This window comes from Sarcophilus harrisii, chromosome 6 (assembly GCF_902635505.1).
Source record: "Sarcophilus harrisii chromosome 6, mSarHar1.11, whole genome shotgun sequence".
Classification (NCBI taxonomy): domain Eukaryota; kingdom Metazoa; phylum Chordata; class Mammalia; order Dasyuromorphia; family Dasyuridae; genus Sarcophilus; species Sarcophilus harrisii.
Genome location: NC_045431.1, coordinates 182,028,769 through 182,045,343, shown reverse-complemented (window position 1 = coordinate 182,045,343; position 16,575 = coordinate 182,028,769). Strand labels below are relative to the sequence as shown.

Here is a 16,575-nt window from a genome sequence, read left to right as displayed (position 1 = left end):
TATGACCTTGGCCAAGTCACTTACCCTAACTTCTACTAGTTTCAGCTTCCTCTTTTCTAAAATTGGATATATTAATGGTAACTATCTCACAGGGATGTTGCGAACATCAAATGAGATATTTGTAAAAAGTGCCTAGTACAATCAATGCCTGGTACATACATATATACATAATACATATATACACATACCTCTCCTCTATTCTTTTTTTCTTTCTCCTCTTTTGCTCTCCCATTCCTCCTCTCCCCTTTCTTTGTTTTTCTCACCATAAATACATGTAAAATAATAATTATTACATATATACATATATTCTGTTTTCTTTTCCTTCCCCTTCTGATGTATATCTTTTGTTATCTTTAACTCTTATATGTTAGCATTATGAATCATTATGAATTGTGGGTAATCTTTTCATTTATAAATAGCTCATCTTCTCATGTAGAGTATAAGCCCTTTAAGAAGAGAGACTGAATCCCACTTCTTTGTAATTATCTTCATAGCACTCAGAACAGGGGTGTTTGTAAACTGACCAAAAGAAGTCCAAAGTGTACCTGTAAGTTGTTTCCTATCCACCAGTAGAAGACTGTTAGATTGGGGTTCTGGGGCAACAGAATGGCAGTGAGATTGACTTCCTGGTTTACTCCAATAACAGGAACCACTTCAAGGTGTAAAGCCCGTAGAGGAGCTGGGGAGAATTACAAAAAAAAAGTCATTAGTCAAAGAACCATCGATTTAGGGAGTCATTTTGTCCTTTCTCCTGCTCTATACCATATTTTCTCAGCTAAGGGACTAGCTTACATTGGGTCTTTTCCCAGAATATACCAATGAAAAGGCTATTGCTACCTCCAGGAGATGTCATTTATCTAGTTAAATAAAGATCACCGAATTAAAAAAAGGAAAAACTATTTTTATGTTCAACTAAGGTTACATTGAGTCTTACTCAAGTAGCAATGTAACTGCCATGAAGCAGTGTGATTTAGTGAAAAAAAATGACTTGTGTTAAGTTCTGACTGTGTTATTTAGTACCTGTGTGACTGGGCAAAGAATCTGGAGTCCTACTTTATGAAGTGAGAAGGTTGCAACAAAATGATCTCTAAGACCTTCTCTTGCTCTAAATCATATGATTACTTGCAAAATCTCCTTTTGAAATAAGGTTATTGCTTTCACATGTTAAATGGAGGATCCTAAAATCTTGGAGTTGGAAATAGCTTCAGAGATCAACTAGTCCATTCCCAAAATGAACCATGAGTTGCCTTTTATATAACATCCAACAAGTGAATATCCTACTTAAAAACCTCTAGTGGCAGAGAGGTTACTACCTTCTGAGGCAACCCATTTCATGTACACATTTTACTGAGAGCTACTTCTTTGTAACTTCTCCCTTTTGTTCCTAGAAGTTTAAATATCACTTTAATTCCAAGATATTAAGTCTACCAAAGTAAGTCCCTTTTATTTTCATAGAAGACTCTGGAGGTCATTATCAGCTCTCATTTTTGGAGCTTGTCACTTTGTAAAGTCTTTTGCAATTAGATATTAATTGGGCAGCATAGCTAGTGTAGTGGAGAAGGTATTGGAGATGTCTTCCCACTGGCACTTACTAGCTGTGTGCCCATGGGTACATCATTTATACCTTCTGAGTCGTCCTAATTGCTTTGAAAGGGTGATGATAATATCCATGGTGGTTAATTCACTGAAATATTGTGAGGAACAAACGAGAGCAGGCACATGACATACTGTGCAAACCTGCATCTGATATACAGATGTCAGTGGTGATTATAGTTATCATTAGCATATATACTAGATGTCTCTGCAATAAGTTCTCTGATACCTCATAAAGTATTTTGTAGAGAAAACAATATGCGGGATAGATTTTCAGTAATTTAACTTTAATTGATTTTTATTAAATTAAAATTGCTTTACAGAAGAATAACAATAGCTCATGTTTATGTACTGCTTTGTGATTACAAAGTACTTTATATATAACATCTTTCCCCCCTCACAATAGTTCTCTGGGATAGGAAGGGTAAGAATTATGATCCTAATTTTATAGAAAAGGAAACTGAGGCTCAGAAATAACTTAAAGTTTTTTTTTATTTAATAAAAGGAGTTTTATCCTATAGTAAGAGCATAAGTCCCATAGCTGAAGGATATTTGTTAAAGACTGAGATACAAGGACACCCAAAGGATCTGGGGTTTTATCACTTTGGGGAACTTTTGCTGTGGGAACTTTCTCTCTATCAACGTGAATTGTGACTCTTCTATGACTTAATGAAAAAGTCTTAGGAAGTTGAATGACACAGAGTTTATGATTTAGCTAGAATTTCATTCATTAATTAATTAATACCATAGGCAGGATTTGAATTTGTCAGTGGATAAAGCTCCAGGTTTGGAGTCAGAAAGACCTGAATCCAAATATGTCCTCAGACTTTTAGTAGCTGTGTGATCCTGAGCAAGTCACTTAACCCTTTTTATCTTTGTTTCTTCATTTATAAAATGATCTGGACAAGAAAATGCAAACCACTTCTGTATCTTTTCCAAGAAAACCTTGAATGGAGTCACAAAGAGTTGCACATGACTGAACAACAATAATTTCCTAAGTCTAAGCCCAATATTCTTCCCATCTGTTCATCTGTCCTGATGAGATAAAGAAAGCCATTCCCTCTCTTAAAAATGATAGCTTATTCACTGGATTCATGAAAGAATAATGAAGTAAAAAGAATTTCAGGCTTATTCTGAAAAGAGGGGGTTTTCAGGTGGGACTTTAACAAACACTGAATAATTAGTTGTTTTACCTGGTAAAGGATGCTTCTCTCCCCACCCCCCACCCCTTTGGCCTCCTAGGGGCCTCAGCCTCCTACTCTATAAAACAGAGAAAATGACACTATTTTTACCTTACATGGTATGACATAAGGAAAGTGCTTTCTAAACTAGAAAGTATTTTGTAATTGTGAATTTCTGATAATATTAAAGTCTCATTGAATCTGTTTCTCTGGGAAAGGCTTTCCTTAAACACTGTCCATGATACTACCTCTTATTATTTTCACTGAGTTTGTAGTCCTTCTCTGACATGTTTATAAAAGGGAAAGTAGTAGCTGTCTGCAAGCTTTCAGAAGAGTTTAGTGATTTTCTGACTGATGGGTTTTGGTGCAATTTTACATGTTGATTGGCTTCTGAGTGGATTCTTTTGATTTTATACATGTGCATAGTATATATTATAAGTACATACTACACAAAAATACAATAAGATAGGTATTTTATATAAATAATTATATATGAAGCTATTGTTTTCACACACTTAATATAGTGTATTAAGTAATACAGTGTTATACAGTAATACAGTGAATAAAGACATATGTATACACATATGCATAGATCCACCATGTATGTATACTCACATCTACATTTAGGTATATGTACATATACATATGTGCACATACATCACATTCTTGCTCTAACAAATTAACTAGTTCTGTGACCTTCCTATAATGATCTCTGGTCCTATTTGCTATTTGTTCTCAATTCTTTGCAAAGTGAATGGCAACTTCCAGAACTGCTATTTTTTACTCTGAATAATATAATCATTATACATGATATCTCTATTCACAGACTACAAATATTTTTTCCCACATAAATGTTATTTCCATTAAGAGCATGGTGTCGAATATGGCCAATAATACAGAACAATTATGGCTCTCATTTCCAAATAAAAACTTTTCAGTGAATTTCTGCTTTCTATGAACAGAAAAAAAAAAAAAAAGAAAAAGCAAAACTCCTTTACCTGATAAAAAGAACTTCCCAAATTTGTCCTGATCTCTCTAACTTTGAAATATATACAGACCATCCCCCATGTCTAGAATTTATTTCTTTGAGTCTCAGTTTAGATGTGATCTTCCCTTATCCATTAACTAATATCCCTCTACCCTTATATGAATCAGAGCTCTCTGTCTGGAGCTCTCCTTTGTCCTGATCACACACTGCTTTGTAGACACGTATCTTTTAAAATTTTGCATTTCTATTGTTAGATTTTAAGCTCTTTGAAGTCAGGGACTAGGCCATTTTTATACTGTTCTTTTTCTAGTTCTGAATGGAGAGCTAGTATATAGGGAAAAACTTAATAAATATGTATTGAATTGATATGAGCCTGCTTTACTCAGAACATTTATTTATCACTTCCATCACCATTTTATTATACTTTTGTAAACCTGCCAGATAGCAGCAATGGAGTAATTTGCAGCACTGATACTGTCTCTTTCTACAAAGTGCACCAAGCTAATGAAGTCATCAGACTTCAGGGTTCAGTATTCAAACGTGTTTGAAAATTTGGCTAGAATAGCAGCATTCTTGGGCCAAAAGCGTGCCTGGGGATTTGGCCTTACAGATTAAGTGGTGAGGACAGTAGGTTTTCTGTCTTTCTGGTGAAACAAGGAAGTTCTGCTGGCAGTTTCAATGAGATCCTGCTTTTTACACATAAAACCTAGCTAAACACAGATGGCCTCTGATCAATAGAAACACATGTTTCCATAAGAAATCATCTGGACAATAATCTACAAGGCCTGACTATACCCTACACAATTTACAATCAACCAATGCAGTTTCTGCAAATGAGTTAAGGATGTAAAAAAGAATCAAGAATTCCTACCCCATAACTAAAGAATGTTCTCATTTCCTTTGCAGTTCATGACACCTTATCAACAATGTCAGCTGACTGACTTTGTAGGATCAAAATTTGCAAGTGACTTGTGAGTCCATCTAACTTGATCTCAATATTTTAGAATTAAAGAAAGTTAAATTCACAGAGTTGAAATAACTTGTAAAAAGGTCACTCAGGTAGAAGCTGGATTTGAACTCAGACTAAAAATACAATACTTTTCCCTCTATACCATATCATTTCCTTAAGATTTCAAAATACAGAAGACTTTTGCAGGAGGTAAACTTTCAAACTCCCACGCTGATGCAAATATGGGCAATTCCTTAATCTATTTCATTGTTTTAAATAGCATCTTTCTGAGAAAATAGATAAAATGGACAGATGTTCTTCTTGTTCACCCTTCACCAATCTTTGTGGAGTAAAAATGAATTAGTAAAAATGAATTAGCACAGAATCTGGTTGGATGGAAGCAGCAGAGCTAGTGAAAAGCTAGGTGTGAGGACTTCAAATAGAGATAGGATGAAGGAGATTAGAGTAATGTGTCAAAGAAAGAGAAAGAAGAAAACTTGAATGGAAGTTACCCCATATAATAAGACTTTTGTTAGTCTTCCTGCCCAGGCTCCTAGCAGTTATGCTGACAATGCTCCCATCCTACCAGAGCACATGCTAGGGTAATCATCACTTCTTGTATTCTTCTCAAATTTGTGGAGGATGTATTTCCAAAATAAGCATATCCCTACTACTTATCCTGGTGCACCCACACATGTAATACATATTTTATATGTATTTATATAATTGTGCACATAGCACTAAATAAATGCTATGCTCAGATTTTCTGTAAGACTTGAAGACAAAGCATGACTATATTCAGAGCAACAGGATAAATATCCTTAGGATTTTAAGGGCAATTAATTTCGTGGTAAAAAAAACTGTCATTCCAAAGAGAAGAGGTATATGTTTCATCAAAGGATTGACATTATCCTGTAATTGTTGTCATCAACAATTAGCTTTAGTAGTGGGATGTAAGGTTTACACAGGGCTTTATATATTAATCATTTGAACTTCATAGAGCCTATGTGAAGTCAGTGCTACTTATTATCCACATTTTAGAAATAACAGAATTGAGGGGAGGAGAGATTAAGGAATCTGCCTGAAATAATAGTCCTAGTAAGTATCTGAGGCAGGATTTGAATGAAAGCATTAGAAAATCTAGAGCAGGGGCAGCTAGATGGGGTAGTAGATAGAATACAAGCCTTGAAGTCAGGAGGACCTCAGTTCAAATCAGACCTCAGAAATTTAACACTTCCTAGTTGTGTGATCCTAGGCAAGTCACTTAACCCCAAGTGCCTCAGCAAAAAACAAAATCTAGAGCAGCTAGGTAGAACCTGGGACTTAAAGATGGGAAGATGTAAGTTCATATCTGGCCTGAGACACTAGCTATGAAGAGGTCACCCTATTTGCTTCAGTTTTCTGATCTATAAAATGATCAGGAGAAGGAAATGGCCATTCAATACCAAAAATTTCTAAGTTGGAGTAATGAAGAATTGGATACAATTGAAATTAATTAACAAAAACAATGAAAAAAAACAAAATTAAAGATGAAAAAGTCAACTTACAATTCACTTGAACAAACAGCACTGCTTCCTCGTGACCAGCAGCATTCTCTGCTTTGACAAAGACACGATAAATTCCTGGATTCTCATAGCGGTGTCGAATAGGTTCCCCAGTCGCAGTGAGGTTTACATAGACAGCCTTAAAGCCATCACCAAGGTCCACCAGGTACTTTGTATTAAGAACATCTCCCTTGGAGAGAAAAAACAGAAACAATTTAGATTTTGAGTAAATCTTATTACATGTTTATATAATTCCACTCATATGTCCTTTGTTTTCCTGACTCACATCTTTTTCCCTAAATAATTCTTTACATCTTGAATTTCTAGTTCCTATAACTCCTTCTGAAATCTGACCCATCCATTAATGTCCATTTGAAATGCTTCATCTTTCATGAAACAGTGCCCAAGTCTTCCTTTTCTCGTATGAAGAATCAAAGCATTGATTTTGTGGATTTTGTACCGTTTCATTGGACTGCATCTTATTTAACTCCTAAGCCCAATGTCCATTAAATTGTGAGCTCCTTAAGGACAAAGACCCAGTAACTGAACATATGGCCTTCATCACACTAGGTGTCCAGTGATTATTTGTTGAATTGGATTGAATTTTATTATTTCCCAGCCAAAATTAGGGTTGTGTTCAACACTATTTGGCTCTCCAATAAAGGCTTTTTATTTTTAGACCAACCCTCTGATTTCTTTTAGTCTTGATGAAATTCTTTAATACCTCTGAATAAGAACTCAAATATATGGATAAGAATTATACTAGTTTATATTTCTGTGACTTTATAATTAAAATTATATGATCATTTCCTTTGCTTTTCACAACAACTCTGTGTGTTATGCAGCACAGATATTATCACCATTTTATAAATAAGGAGGGGCAGCTATGTAGCATAGTGATAGAGTTCAGGATCTAAAATCAGGAAGTTTTATCTTTGTGAGTTCAAATTTGATCTCAGATACTTGCTAGCTGGGACCTGAGCAGGGCATTTTACCTTGTTTGCCTCTGTTTCCTCATCTGTAAAATGAGCTGGAGAAGGAAATGAGAAACTACTCTAGTATCTTTGCAAAGGAAATTCCAAACGGGGTTGGATACAACAAAAATCGGATCAATAAGAGGAAGTACCTTGCCCATAGTCATAGACAACAAAACCAGTGCTCTTTTTATCATGTCATTCTGCCTATACCTAATTCATAACATTTACTAAAGGATTTTAGCAATAATGCCTTGAAAAAAAAACATCACAGAGTTTTCTAAACCATCTACCATAAAGAAAGAAAAACATTATTCTTTTTTCCTTTATAATGCCACGGTTTGTTGAACTTCCTTTTATCTTGTCATCCACAGTAGTAGGAACAATGCCCAGGATACAGAGGTAGATTGCAATAAAGAACTTCCACACTTATCAAAAACTCATCTCTGCCTCAGCATTTAATCACCCACAAAAGATGTTTACTGCCTCATATACTTTCCTGCCGTGAACATTATCCTTAAAATAACCATATTATCCATATACAGATGGGGGAAATTGAGTGAAGGAATCAGTAACTTATACAACTTTTCAGGGTGGAAGAATACTCACTTCCCCAGTGTGCCTACATAGCTAGACCAAATGGTAATAATAAAATATTAAAATAGCCCCTGAAAGTCCATGTTGCTACTTTATTCTTGTTTGTATTCACATAATGTTAGTGCTGGAAGGGCCCATAGAACAGAATGTGAAGAGTTGGGAAGGACTTTATAATGTAGATAACTATTAGAGCTGGGAGGTATAGTAGATTAGTACAACAAGCATCAGAACCATAAGGGTCCTTAGAGATCATGTTATCCAATTTCTTTGTTCTACAACTAAGGAGATGAGGTCCAGAATGGAGAAGCACCCTGGCCAAGGTAAGATAACTGCTTAGTAGAGAAGATGGGTGAGAAGCCAGTTCTCTTGATTACTAGTTCCAATTTGGTACTACCTCTCTATATCATTATCAAGTAACAGATAAATAAAAGACAATGCTCACTCAGTTGTGGTAAGACAATTGTGTTGGGATATATGATCAAGGCAGCATGGTAGAGGAGATAGAGATAGAGAATGCTTTTCCCCAGATCCCTCCCTCTTCGAAATTTATCTCTTTCTGCTGAAATTATTGAACCATTTGTCATTCTTCTGGTCAACCTAGTTTGATATTTTGAGATCCTTCACTACATATACCAAGAAATTGCCATATCTTGTCATTTTTATTTCCATTCCCTTCTCTTTCCTCCATCCCCTTCTCCATCCACTCATGCTGCCACCACCCTAGCTCAATTTTTTTTATCGTCAATAGAATTAGAGGCAACTGGTTAAAATGGAATGTGGAGTGTCTTTTAAGTGGAAATGGAGTCAGGAAGACCTGAATTCAAATTTGGTTTCAGACTCATATTAGCTGTGAGACCCTGGGCAAGTCACTAGTCTGCTGCCTCAGTTTTCTCAACTAAAACATGAGGATAATGGTAGCGCCTACTTTCTAGGGTAGTTGTGAGGATAAAATGAGATAAGATTTATAAACTACTTAGCATAAGCCTGACACATACTAAGTGATTAATAAATGTTTACTGTCTTCCTTTCTTTCTTCCTCCCTCTCTTCCCTTCCTCCCTTTCCACACTAATTCATCCTCCAGTCTGCTACAAAAATGATTTTCTGAAATTACTGTTCTGACTAATTCCATCCCTACTCCATCAATCCCAATGATTTACCCATTACTCCATATTTTACTTCCTCATATTTTGCACCCTATGCCTAGAATGCATTTCCTCTTCATCTCCTTTTAGAGTCTATTCCTGATCTATCTCCCCAATAAACTCAGTGCTCTCTCCTTTCTCTTCAAAAGATAATGCACATATTTATCTCTATATATGTTCTCTTTATCTTCAGACAGGAGCAATGTATAGTACAAATGTATAGACATATTATGTGGAGTGTCTTGTGAGTGGGGCAGTGAATAAACAAGTATAGCTGGATCAGAAAGTGGATATAATTTCTTCATACAATCCAACTCCTGTTTTCATGACTTCTGTCACCCTTTCTTTAACTGCCCTCTCCCCCAAGGCTGAAGTGTTTTCTCTCTCCCTTCTATATCTTGGAGTTCTTGGTTCTCGACAAGATTCAGTTCAAATTCTACCTTCTCCAAGGCCTTTAATGGTTTCCCCACTTGCTAGGGCCCTTCTTCCGAAAACAAACTTATTACTTATTTTATGTACACATACAATGTTATGCTTATTCATATATACACATTATGTCCCCCATTTGCATGTAAGCTTCTTGAGGAAAGGGAGTATGTCACATTTTTTTTGTCTTTGTATTCCTGAAGCTTAACACAGTGCTTGGTACATAATAGAACTTATATATGCTTGATGATTGATTTGACTCCCTAGCTTCCTTTAAGGTTCAGATCAAATGTTTTTATGTGACAATTTCCTGGTCTCCAAGTTGCTAATGCCTTCTCTCCCAAATTATCTTATATCCATTTTATATATATTACATTTTGTCTTATTCTGCTAAAAACCAGGCCACTATGCTATGGATACTTCCCACTGTTTCCTTTCCATAATCTCCTCCAGGTAGCCTCCTCTTTTCACCTTCTTTTTAGTGTCTAAAGCTTTATGTGTAGTCTTCTTTCAGTAGATTCAGTGATTGACTTGTTTCCTTATATTTGTATCCTTAGGGCTCAGAACAATTGTCACAAAATAAGTAATAAATAAATGCTTGCCCCATCTATTATCATCTGTCCATCTATCTATCCTCATGAGGTTATTATAATAACCTCAAATGCAGGATTTATTTCACTTTTGTTTTAATGCTCACTGCCAGTGCCTTGGACATCATAGCACATAATAGGGAGTTTGTTGATTGACTGAGTGATGTGAATCTTTCCTCACTTAGTATAGGTGCTTCTAGCTATGTCCATCCTTTCTCCCTTCCTTTCTTTACCTCCTCTATCATCATCAAACCCAATAAATGATTATTGGACATCAATCAACCTATATACTGTGTTCCATATTAAGTGCCAACAATATAAAAAACAAAAAACATGGTCTATGTCTTCAAGAAATGTGTTAACTTTATGGGGTTCTCTCTTACCCTACAAATGAGAATATTATATGCAGTACTTATAAGGTTGTAAGGATCAAATGATTCATGCATGTATATAATTTACAAACCTCAAAGAGCTACACAAATAGAATTTGGTATTATCATCAATGATAATAAGAATTAATAAAAATCTATTCTATTATTCAGCAGTGAATATTTTAGGTTTCTTGTTTATCTAAATTCTCCTTTCTATAATGTCTGTATCTTTCCTCAGAGAAACAAGGGCACATGGAAGCTTCAGCATGATTTTACCATGTCTAAGGGTGCATTTCTTGTCTTTCTTTAGGAGTGGTGTCTATAGGCAGAAGAAGCAGAGGGAGGGTAGGTCAAGGGTAATCCTTTCACTGTGAGCAAAATCCCTTTTTTAAGTTCAAACTCTCTTACAAGCCTGTGAGTTTCAGCATTACATTTGCCTTTGGTTCTCTTATGGGGATGCATAGACATGTCAGATATTCATTTCTATCTATAGGTGGCAGCAAATTGTTATGTTTCTTGTACATTTTCTTTCTCAGTTGTATTTAAGAGGTAAAAATCAATGGAAAAACTTTGTTATCTGCTATAGGACATGCAAGTCCTCCTCAGACCAAGACTGGAAGAATATTAGGGAACTCCCACTTATTCTAGGGACATGACTAGTCTTCAGGAAGATGTAATAACTGAACATAGTCTCTGCAATCAGATCAGATTTGAGACAGGTTCAAAGAATCTTAACATGTTAGATCTGGGATCAAAGAAAATTAAAGCAGAAGACATGGAATATGGTAATAATGGAAGAGGATTCTGAGGTAATTAAATCCAACAACTGTATAAAAAACCCAGGTTTCTTCTTTGTCATATCTGATAAGCATTCATCCAGCACCTACTGGTTGATCTCCAATGACAAGGAACAAGGTATATCCACAGAGGTAGCCCATTTACTTTTTGAACAGTGTTGATTGCTCTGAATCTCTTAATATTGAGCTAAAAATCAATCTTCCCATAATTTTTACCATCCTTTCAAAGGCTGTGGCTAAGCAGAATTCATTTAGATGGTCAAGTCACACAGTATATAGACTTCTGGATTTGAAAGTCAGGAAGATCTGAATTCAAATCCTGATTGGATATGATCCTGAGCATCTGTAAAATAGGAGTGATAATAGTATTCCCCCTTACAGAATTTTTATGCAGACCAAATGAGATGACATACAATGTATTTTGCAAACTTTAAAACACTATTTAAATGTGTGCTGTTATCATTATAAATGTAAAGAAAAACATAATAATGAGAACTCTCCAGGAGTGGAATGTCAATTAGTGCCTTAGGAGGTAGTAAGAACCTCATCACCTGACTTGTTAAGAATGGTTAGCCACTTGCTGAAGACACAGCAGAGGAGGGAGGCTCTTCTTCAGTTACAAGTTGAACTCTCTATCAATTAAAGTCTCTTTCAATTCCAAAATCCTTTGAGGTTAAATGACTTGCCAAAGGTCACACAGGTAGCTGGTTGCAGAGTCAGCACTCAAAGTGGGGTATCCTGCCTGAAAATTGAGTGTTATTTCCTCTACATTATGGAAATCTTTCCCTTTTATCATTCCTAGTCAGAGATAGATTTTGGCAGCTGCCCTTGGCAATGAAAGTGATAGGTGGGACTTAGAGTATTGGAAGCTGAAGAATAAAAGTACCGTTCATTCAAAATATAGGTTCAATTCCCCTGAAAAATAGGTTATGCCCATTTGTTGATAGAATCACAATGATGAAGAATGAAAAGAACTGAATATGTCAACATATAATGAGAGAACAACCCTACCATTTCTCTTCAGCAACATCAAAGTAATCAGGCAATAGGGACAGGGATAGATATTGGAACTATGTTTTTATTATATAATGAACTCTCCAGTGAGGAAACTCTACCAATGCAGGTCATCATCATCTCTGCAACTTAGAGTTTTTGCCTAGATTCCTGAGATGTCATGTGACTTACCCAGAGCTATACAGTTAAGTCGTGTTAGAATTCCCAAATGAGGAAACTCTTTCCTCCAAATTTTCAGCATCACCTCTGCAACTTATAATTTTTATTTAGGTCTCTGAAGATATCTAGGATCACATGGTTAGGATGCAACAAGGTGGAACTTAATTCAAGTCTTCCTGTCTCCAAGGTTGACTATACTGCCTCACAAGGGCAGTATACTACTGTTTTACTAATATTATTATGGATATTCATACTAATATTATTCCTCTGAAACCAAACTGGCAAAACTGTAGCCTCCTTAATATACTTCATACAAGATAACCCAACTCCTAACTTGTGAATGCCATTTTCACAGCATGACCCTCATCATTTATTTCTTATCTCCGCTCCCACAGCTTCCTTCAATTCTGAGCTAAAATCCCACCTTCTACAAGCAGTCTTTGTAGATTCCCTTTAATCTAAGCATCTTTTCTCTGTGATTTTCTTCAATTTTTCCTGTATATGCCTTTTTTGTATGTAGAGGTGTGAATTTTTTTTTGCCTTTCTCTGTACTTCTATTCTGAACACAATGTTTGGTACATAGAAGGTGCTTAATAAATGCTTGTTAACTTATTTTGAAATGAGAAAAATATAAATACATAAAATAGATAGTATAACATAAGTATACATACAACATATCGATTTTACTCTTTTACTAATATTTTCCTCTAATTCTGAAGTGTCCAGATTCTTAAAATCTATTCTAATTTAATAAAAGTGGTATTAGGTCCTGGAGGATAACAGGATACTGATTTGGTGATGAAAAGGAACTGAGATAGAACATTTAATCCTAACTCATCATTTTCAAAGATGAGAAATTGAGTCCTCAAGTGATTATATGCACCTTCCTAAGATTAATGTAGATAAGAAGTAGCAGGTCATAGGTCCTCTGACTTAAAACTCAGCATGATTTCTTCTGTATCTTTTGATTTCTCTTTGGTACAGTGGAAAGGACACTGGCTTTGCAGCCAGAAAGCATGGGCTGGCCTCCTACCTCTTCCATTTGTTGAGCAAGGAACTTTACTTTTCCATGCCTCAGTTTCCCCATATGTAAAATGTAGGTGTAAGACTTTCACTACCGACCTTATAGAGATGTCACAAGCATGAAAAAGTCATAGAACAAAATCTTAACTATTAAGGACTGGACAAAGTGCAATTATTATCAACCCTAATTTCTGGTGTTTGAAGAATTCTTATTTCCTTCTGGAATTCTCATTTCCTTCCAGAAAATTTCCTCGCCTCTCTCTTCCTTTTGAACTTTTATTCAATTTTCCAGAGGACTTTGACTGGATATCTCCTTTGTCATCGTCCCATTCTAGCTCATATTGTGTTTATTATATTCTACCCTTCTATTAAGATGGTAGGTATTTAGAGGGTATGTTCTGCACCATGTTTGTTTGTGAATACCACAAGGTAAGATATTGAGAAGCTGAATCTTCAGCCATATGATGTGACTGACTTTACTTTGGTCCCCCCCAGGGAGCAGAGAAACTTAAATGAAAAGTTGGACCCTCAAGCCGCCGGAGAGCTCTTAAATATTTTTTTTGGCAGTCAGATTGCTATGAAAACTGGAGAGTTCAAAGGTGAGCCATATCATTATTCTAACCTCCAGGAGCACCACAGGAAGGCTTAACAGCTCACTTACCTGCTCCTGTCTAACCACAAATGTAATGTCCTCTCCCGGCTTCACAGCAACTGTCTCTCCTTTGATGCTGACTTGCAATCCTCTGGGGGCTGTCAGGGGACATTGATGCTGGAACACATACCGCTGCAGGTCCACACCGCCTTCACAGACATTAGATACCACTTTTCGGTACCTACGGCAGATGAGAGAGAGGTTCTTGCAGTGGCTTAAATGGCAGAAGGACCAGTGTCAGCTTGGACATGGACTTGCTCTGGAACTTGGAAAAGTCATCATCCCATACCTCTCTACGTCTGTTTCCTCATAATAATATTATGAATATATATATATATATACATATATATATATATATATATATAAAATGTATAATAATAAAAAAGAATTGTGTTCTGCATCTCAGAGGCAGGATCAAATGAGAATTATGTAAATTGACTTGTAAACCATAAGAATACTTAAACAGGTTTAGCATAGTGCCTGAATCATAGTAGGCACTTAATAAATATTGACTGTTGGGTTAATGTGAGTTTTTCCCCAAGTCTATGATTTTGTCAATGTCAAGAGGAATTGAGGAAACTCACTTTTTCAACGTAGATCAACAATTATCTTCAATAAGTTTCCTAGGACAATGAGAAGTTAAATGGTTTGTCTAGAGTCACACAGTCAGGATGTTGTAGTGAAGGAACTTGAACTACATCATGACCTTGAGAGCAGGTCTCAATCTTCTAACCCCAAAAATCTACACCATCAAAGCACACACTTGAGACAAGAATCAATGTTCTGTCTACCTCACAAAGTTGTTATAAAGATCATGAGATACTAATCATAATGAATGCAAACATATTTTAATCAAATTATTATTAAATTAATTGACATGCAATTATATTTAATTATAATTTAGTTGTTTGAACTTAAGATATTTTAATCTATATTGACAAATAATTTCAATTATTTAATGTAAATATATATAAAATTTACAAGAAACACAAAGTACATATTATATTATTTTGATCACCATAAGAACTCTGTGAAGTTGATGCTCTAACAATCTCAGTTTTACAGATGGCAAAATTGAAACTGAGTGCTTCTTGCCCCCAAAACCTCGCTCTCCTTCTGGCATCTAGCTGCCTCAGATAATGGATGTAAAAGCATTCTTTAACTTAGAGGACATTATAAGTTAATATTACTATTATTAGCCCTTGAGGTCAGGGTTTATTATTATTGTTGTTGTTGCTATCGTTATTAGCCTTTTGGGCTAGGATCTCATTCTCCTGCTGATCTCTCCCAGGACCCAGAACATGATTCTGAATATAGTACTCATGAAGCTTGTGTTGAATGGCTAACTGAATAAATCAAATAGTAGGGAACAATGGAAGGGATGTTGAACTTGACAACTGAATTTAACATTCCAGGCATCGGTTCGAATTCCAGTTTTGCCAGATTTGTATGACATGCGCAACTCATTTAGTGCTTCTGTGCTCAGTTTCCTCATCTATAAAATAAGAGGTGGGACCAGATAACCCCTACGGTTCATTTCTAACATAGAGCAATGATTGATTGTATGACTGATGCTGCTGACTTCTAAAAGGTATATTACTGTTTAAAGGAAAAAATAAATTACATAGAGAAAAAGGGCACTAGACTTGGAGATGGGAAGATTTGGGTTCAAATTCTACCTGACCCTATCCATATGATCCTGGGAAAGTCACTTAATTTTTCCATACCTTAGTTTCCTCATTGTAAAATGAGAGAGTAGGAACCAATGATCTCTAAAATCTCTTCCATCTATGATGTTATAATTGTCTTTTTAAAAAATCCCCTGAAATTTGTTTTTGTTTGGAGGATTTCTTTGAGAATTTCAGAATATTCTCTGAAATAGCAGGAACCACTTTGGATGGATCACAAGACGAAGACTTGAAATCACTTGTCTCTTAATTTAATAATCCTTCCAGAGTACAGAGTGGTTTCATGTATAGAATTTCAGTAGAGCCTCACAAGTTGAGAGGTAGACAATTTAAGGATCATCATCTACTTCTCAAATGAAGCCCTTTGCCTATGGCAGTTGGATCAAGGAGACTCAGTGGCTTGTAAAGGTGTAGCCACAGGTCCTCTAAGTGCAAATCTAATGACCTCTCAACTCTGCCCCAAAGCCTCCCTTTTTCATCCTCCTACCCCCTTGACAAGGGAATAGGGATATGTCCTCAGAGTGGAACATGACTGTCCATATTCCCATATTAAAATATATACATATATATATATATATATATATATATATTAATTATCAGGGGACTAAAAACCCTTCTGTAGTCTCTGCTTCTTGATGAGATAGCATTACACTGGGGATGGGAGGCAGGACTAGTTTGGAAAATGGGTGACATGCTCAAGTCTTAGCTGTGCCATTAAGTATCACCTTGGATCAGTCAGTTCTCTCTGAGTCTCTATTTCCTCTTCTCTGATATAAACATAATAGACTAGAGTATACTCCAAGACTGCTTCCAGTTCTGACATTTTATAGTTTAAGATTGTGAGCTCCTTGAGAGCAAGGCTTATCTTTTGCCTCTTTTTGTATCC

At 35.8% G+C, this 16,575-nt stretch overlaps 1 protein-coding gene across 3 annotated transcripts in view; it reads right to left on the bottom strand.

The window, feature by feature from the left end:
* Positions 1-16,575, bottom strand: part of SORCS2 (sortilin related VPS10 domain containing receptor 2) — a 1,208,352-nt gene that overhangs the window by 42,820 nt on the left and 1,148,957 nt on the right. For all 3 annotated transcript variants that reach the window (XM_031943246.1, XM_031943247.1, XM_031943248.1), the window contains exons 18-20: positions 14,011-14,182; positions 6,259-6,445; positions 546-679 (exon numbers count right to left, since the gene is read on the bottom strand). In XM_031943246.1, the coding sequence (XP_031799106.1) occupies positions 546-679; positions 6,259-6,445; positions 14,011-14,182 (493 nt within the window). The remainder of the gene's footprint in view (positions 1-545; positions 680-6,258; positions 6,446-14,010; positions 14,183-16,575) is intronic.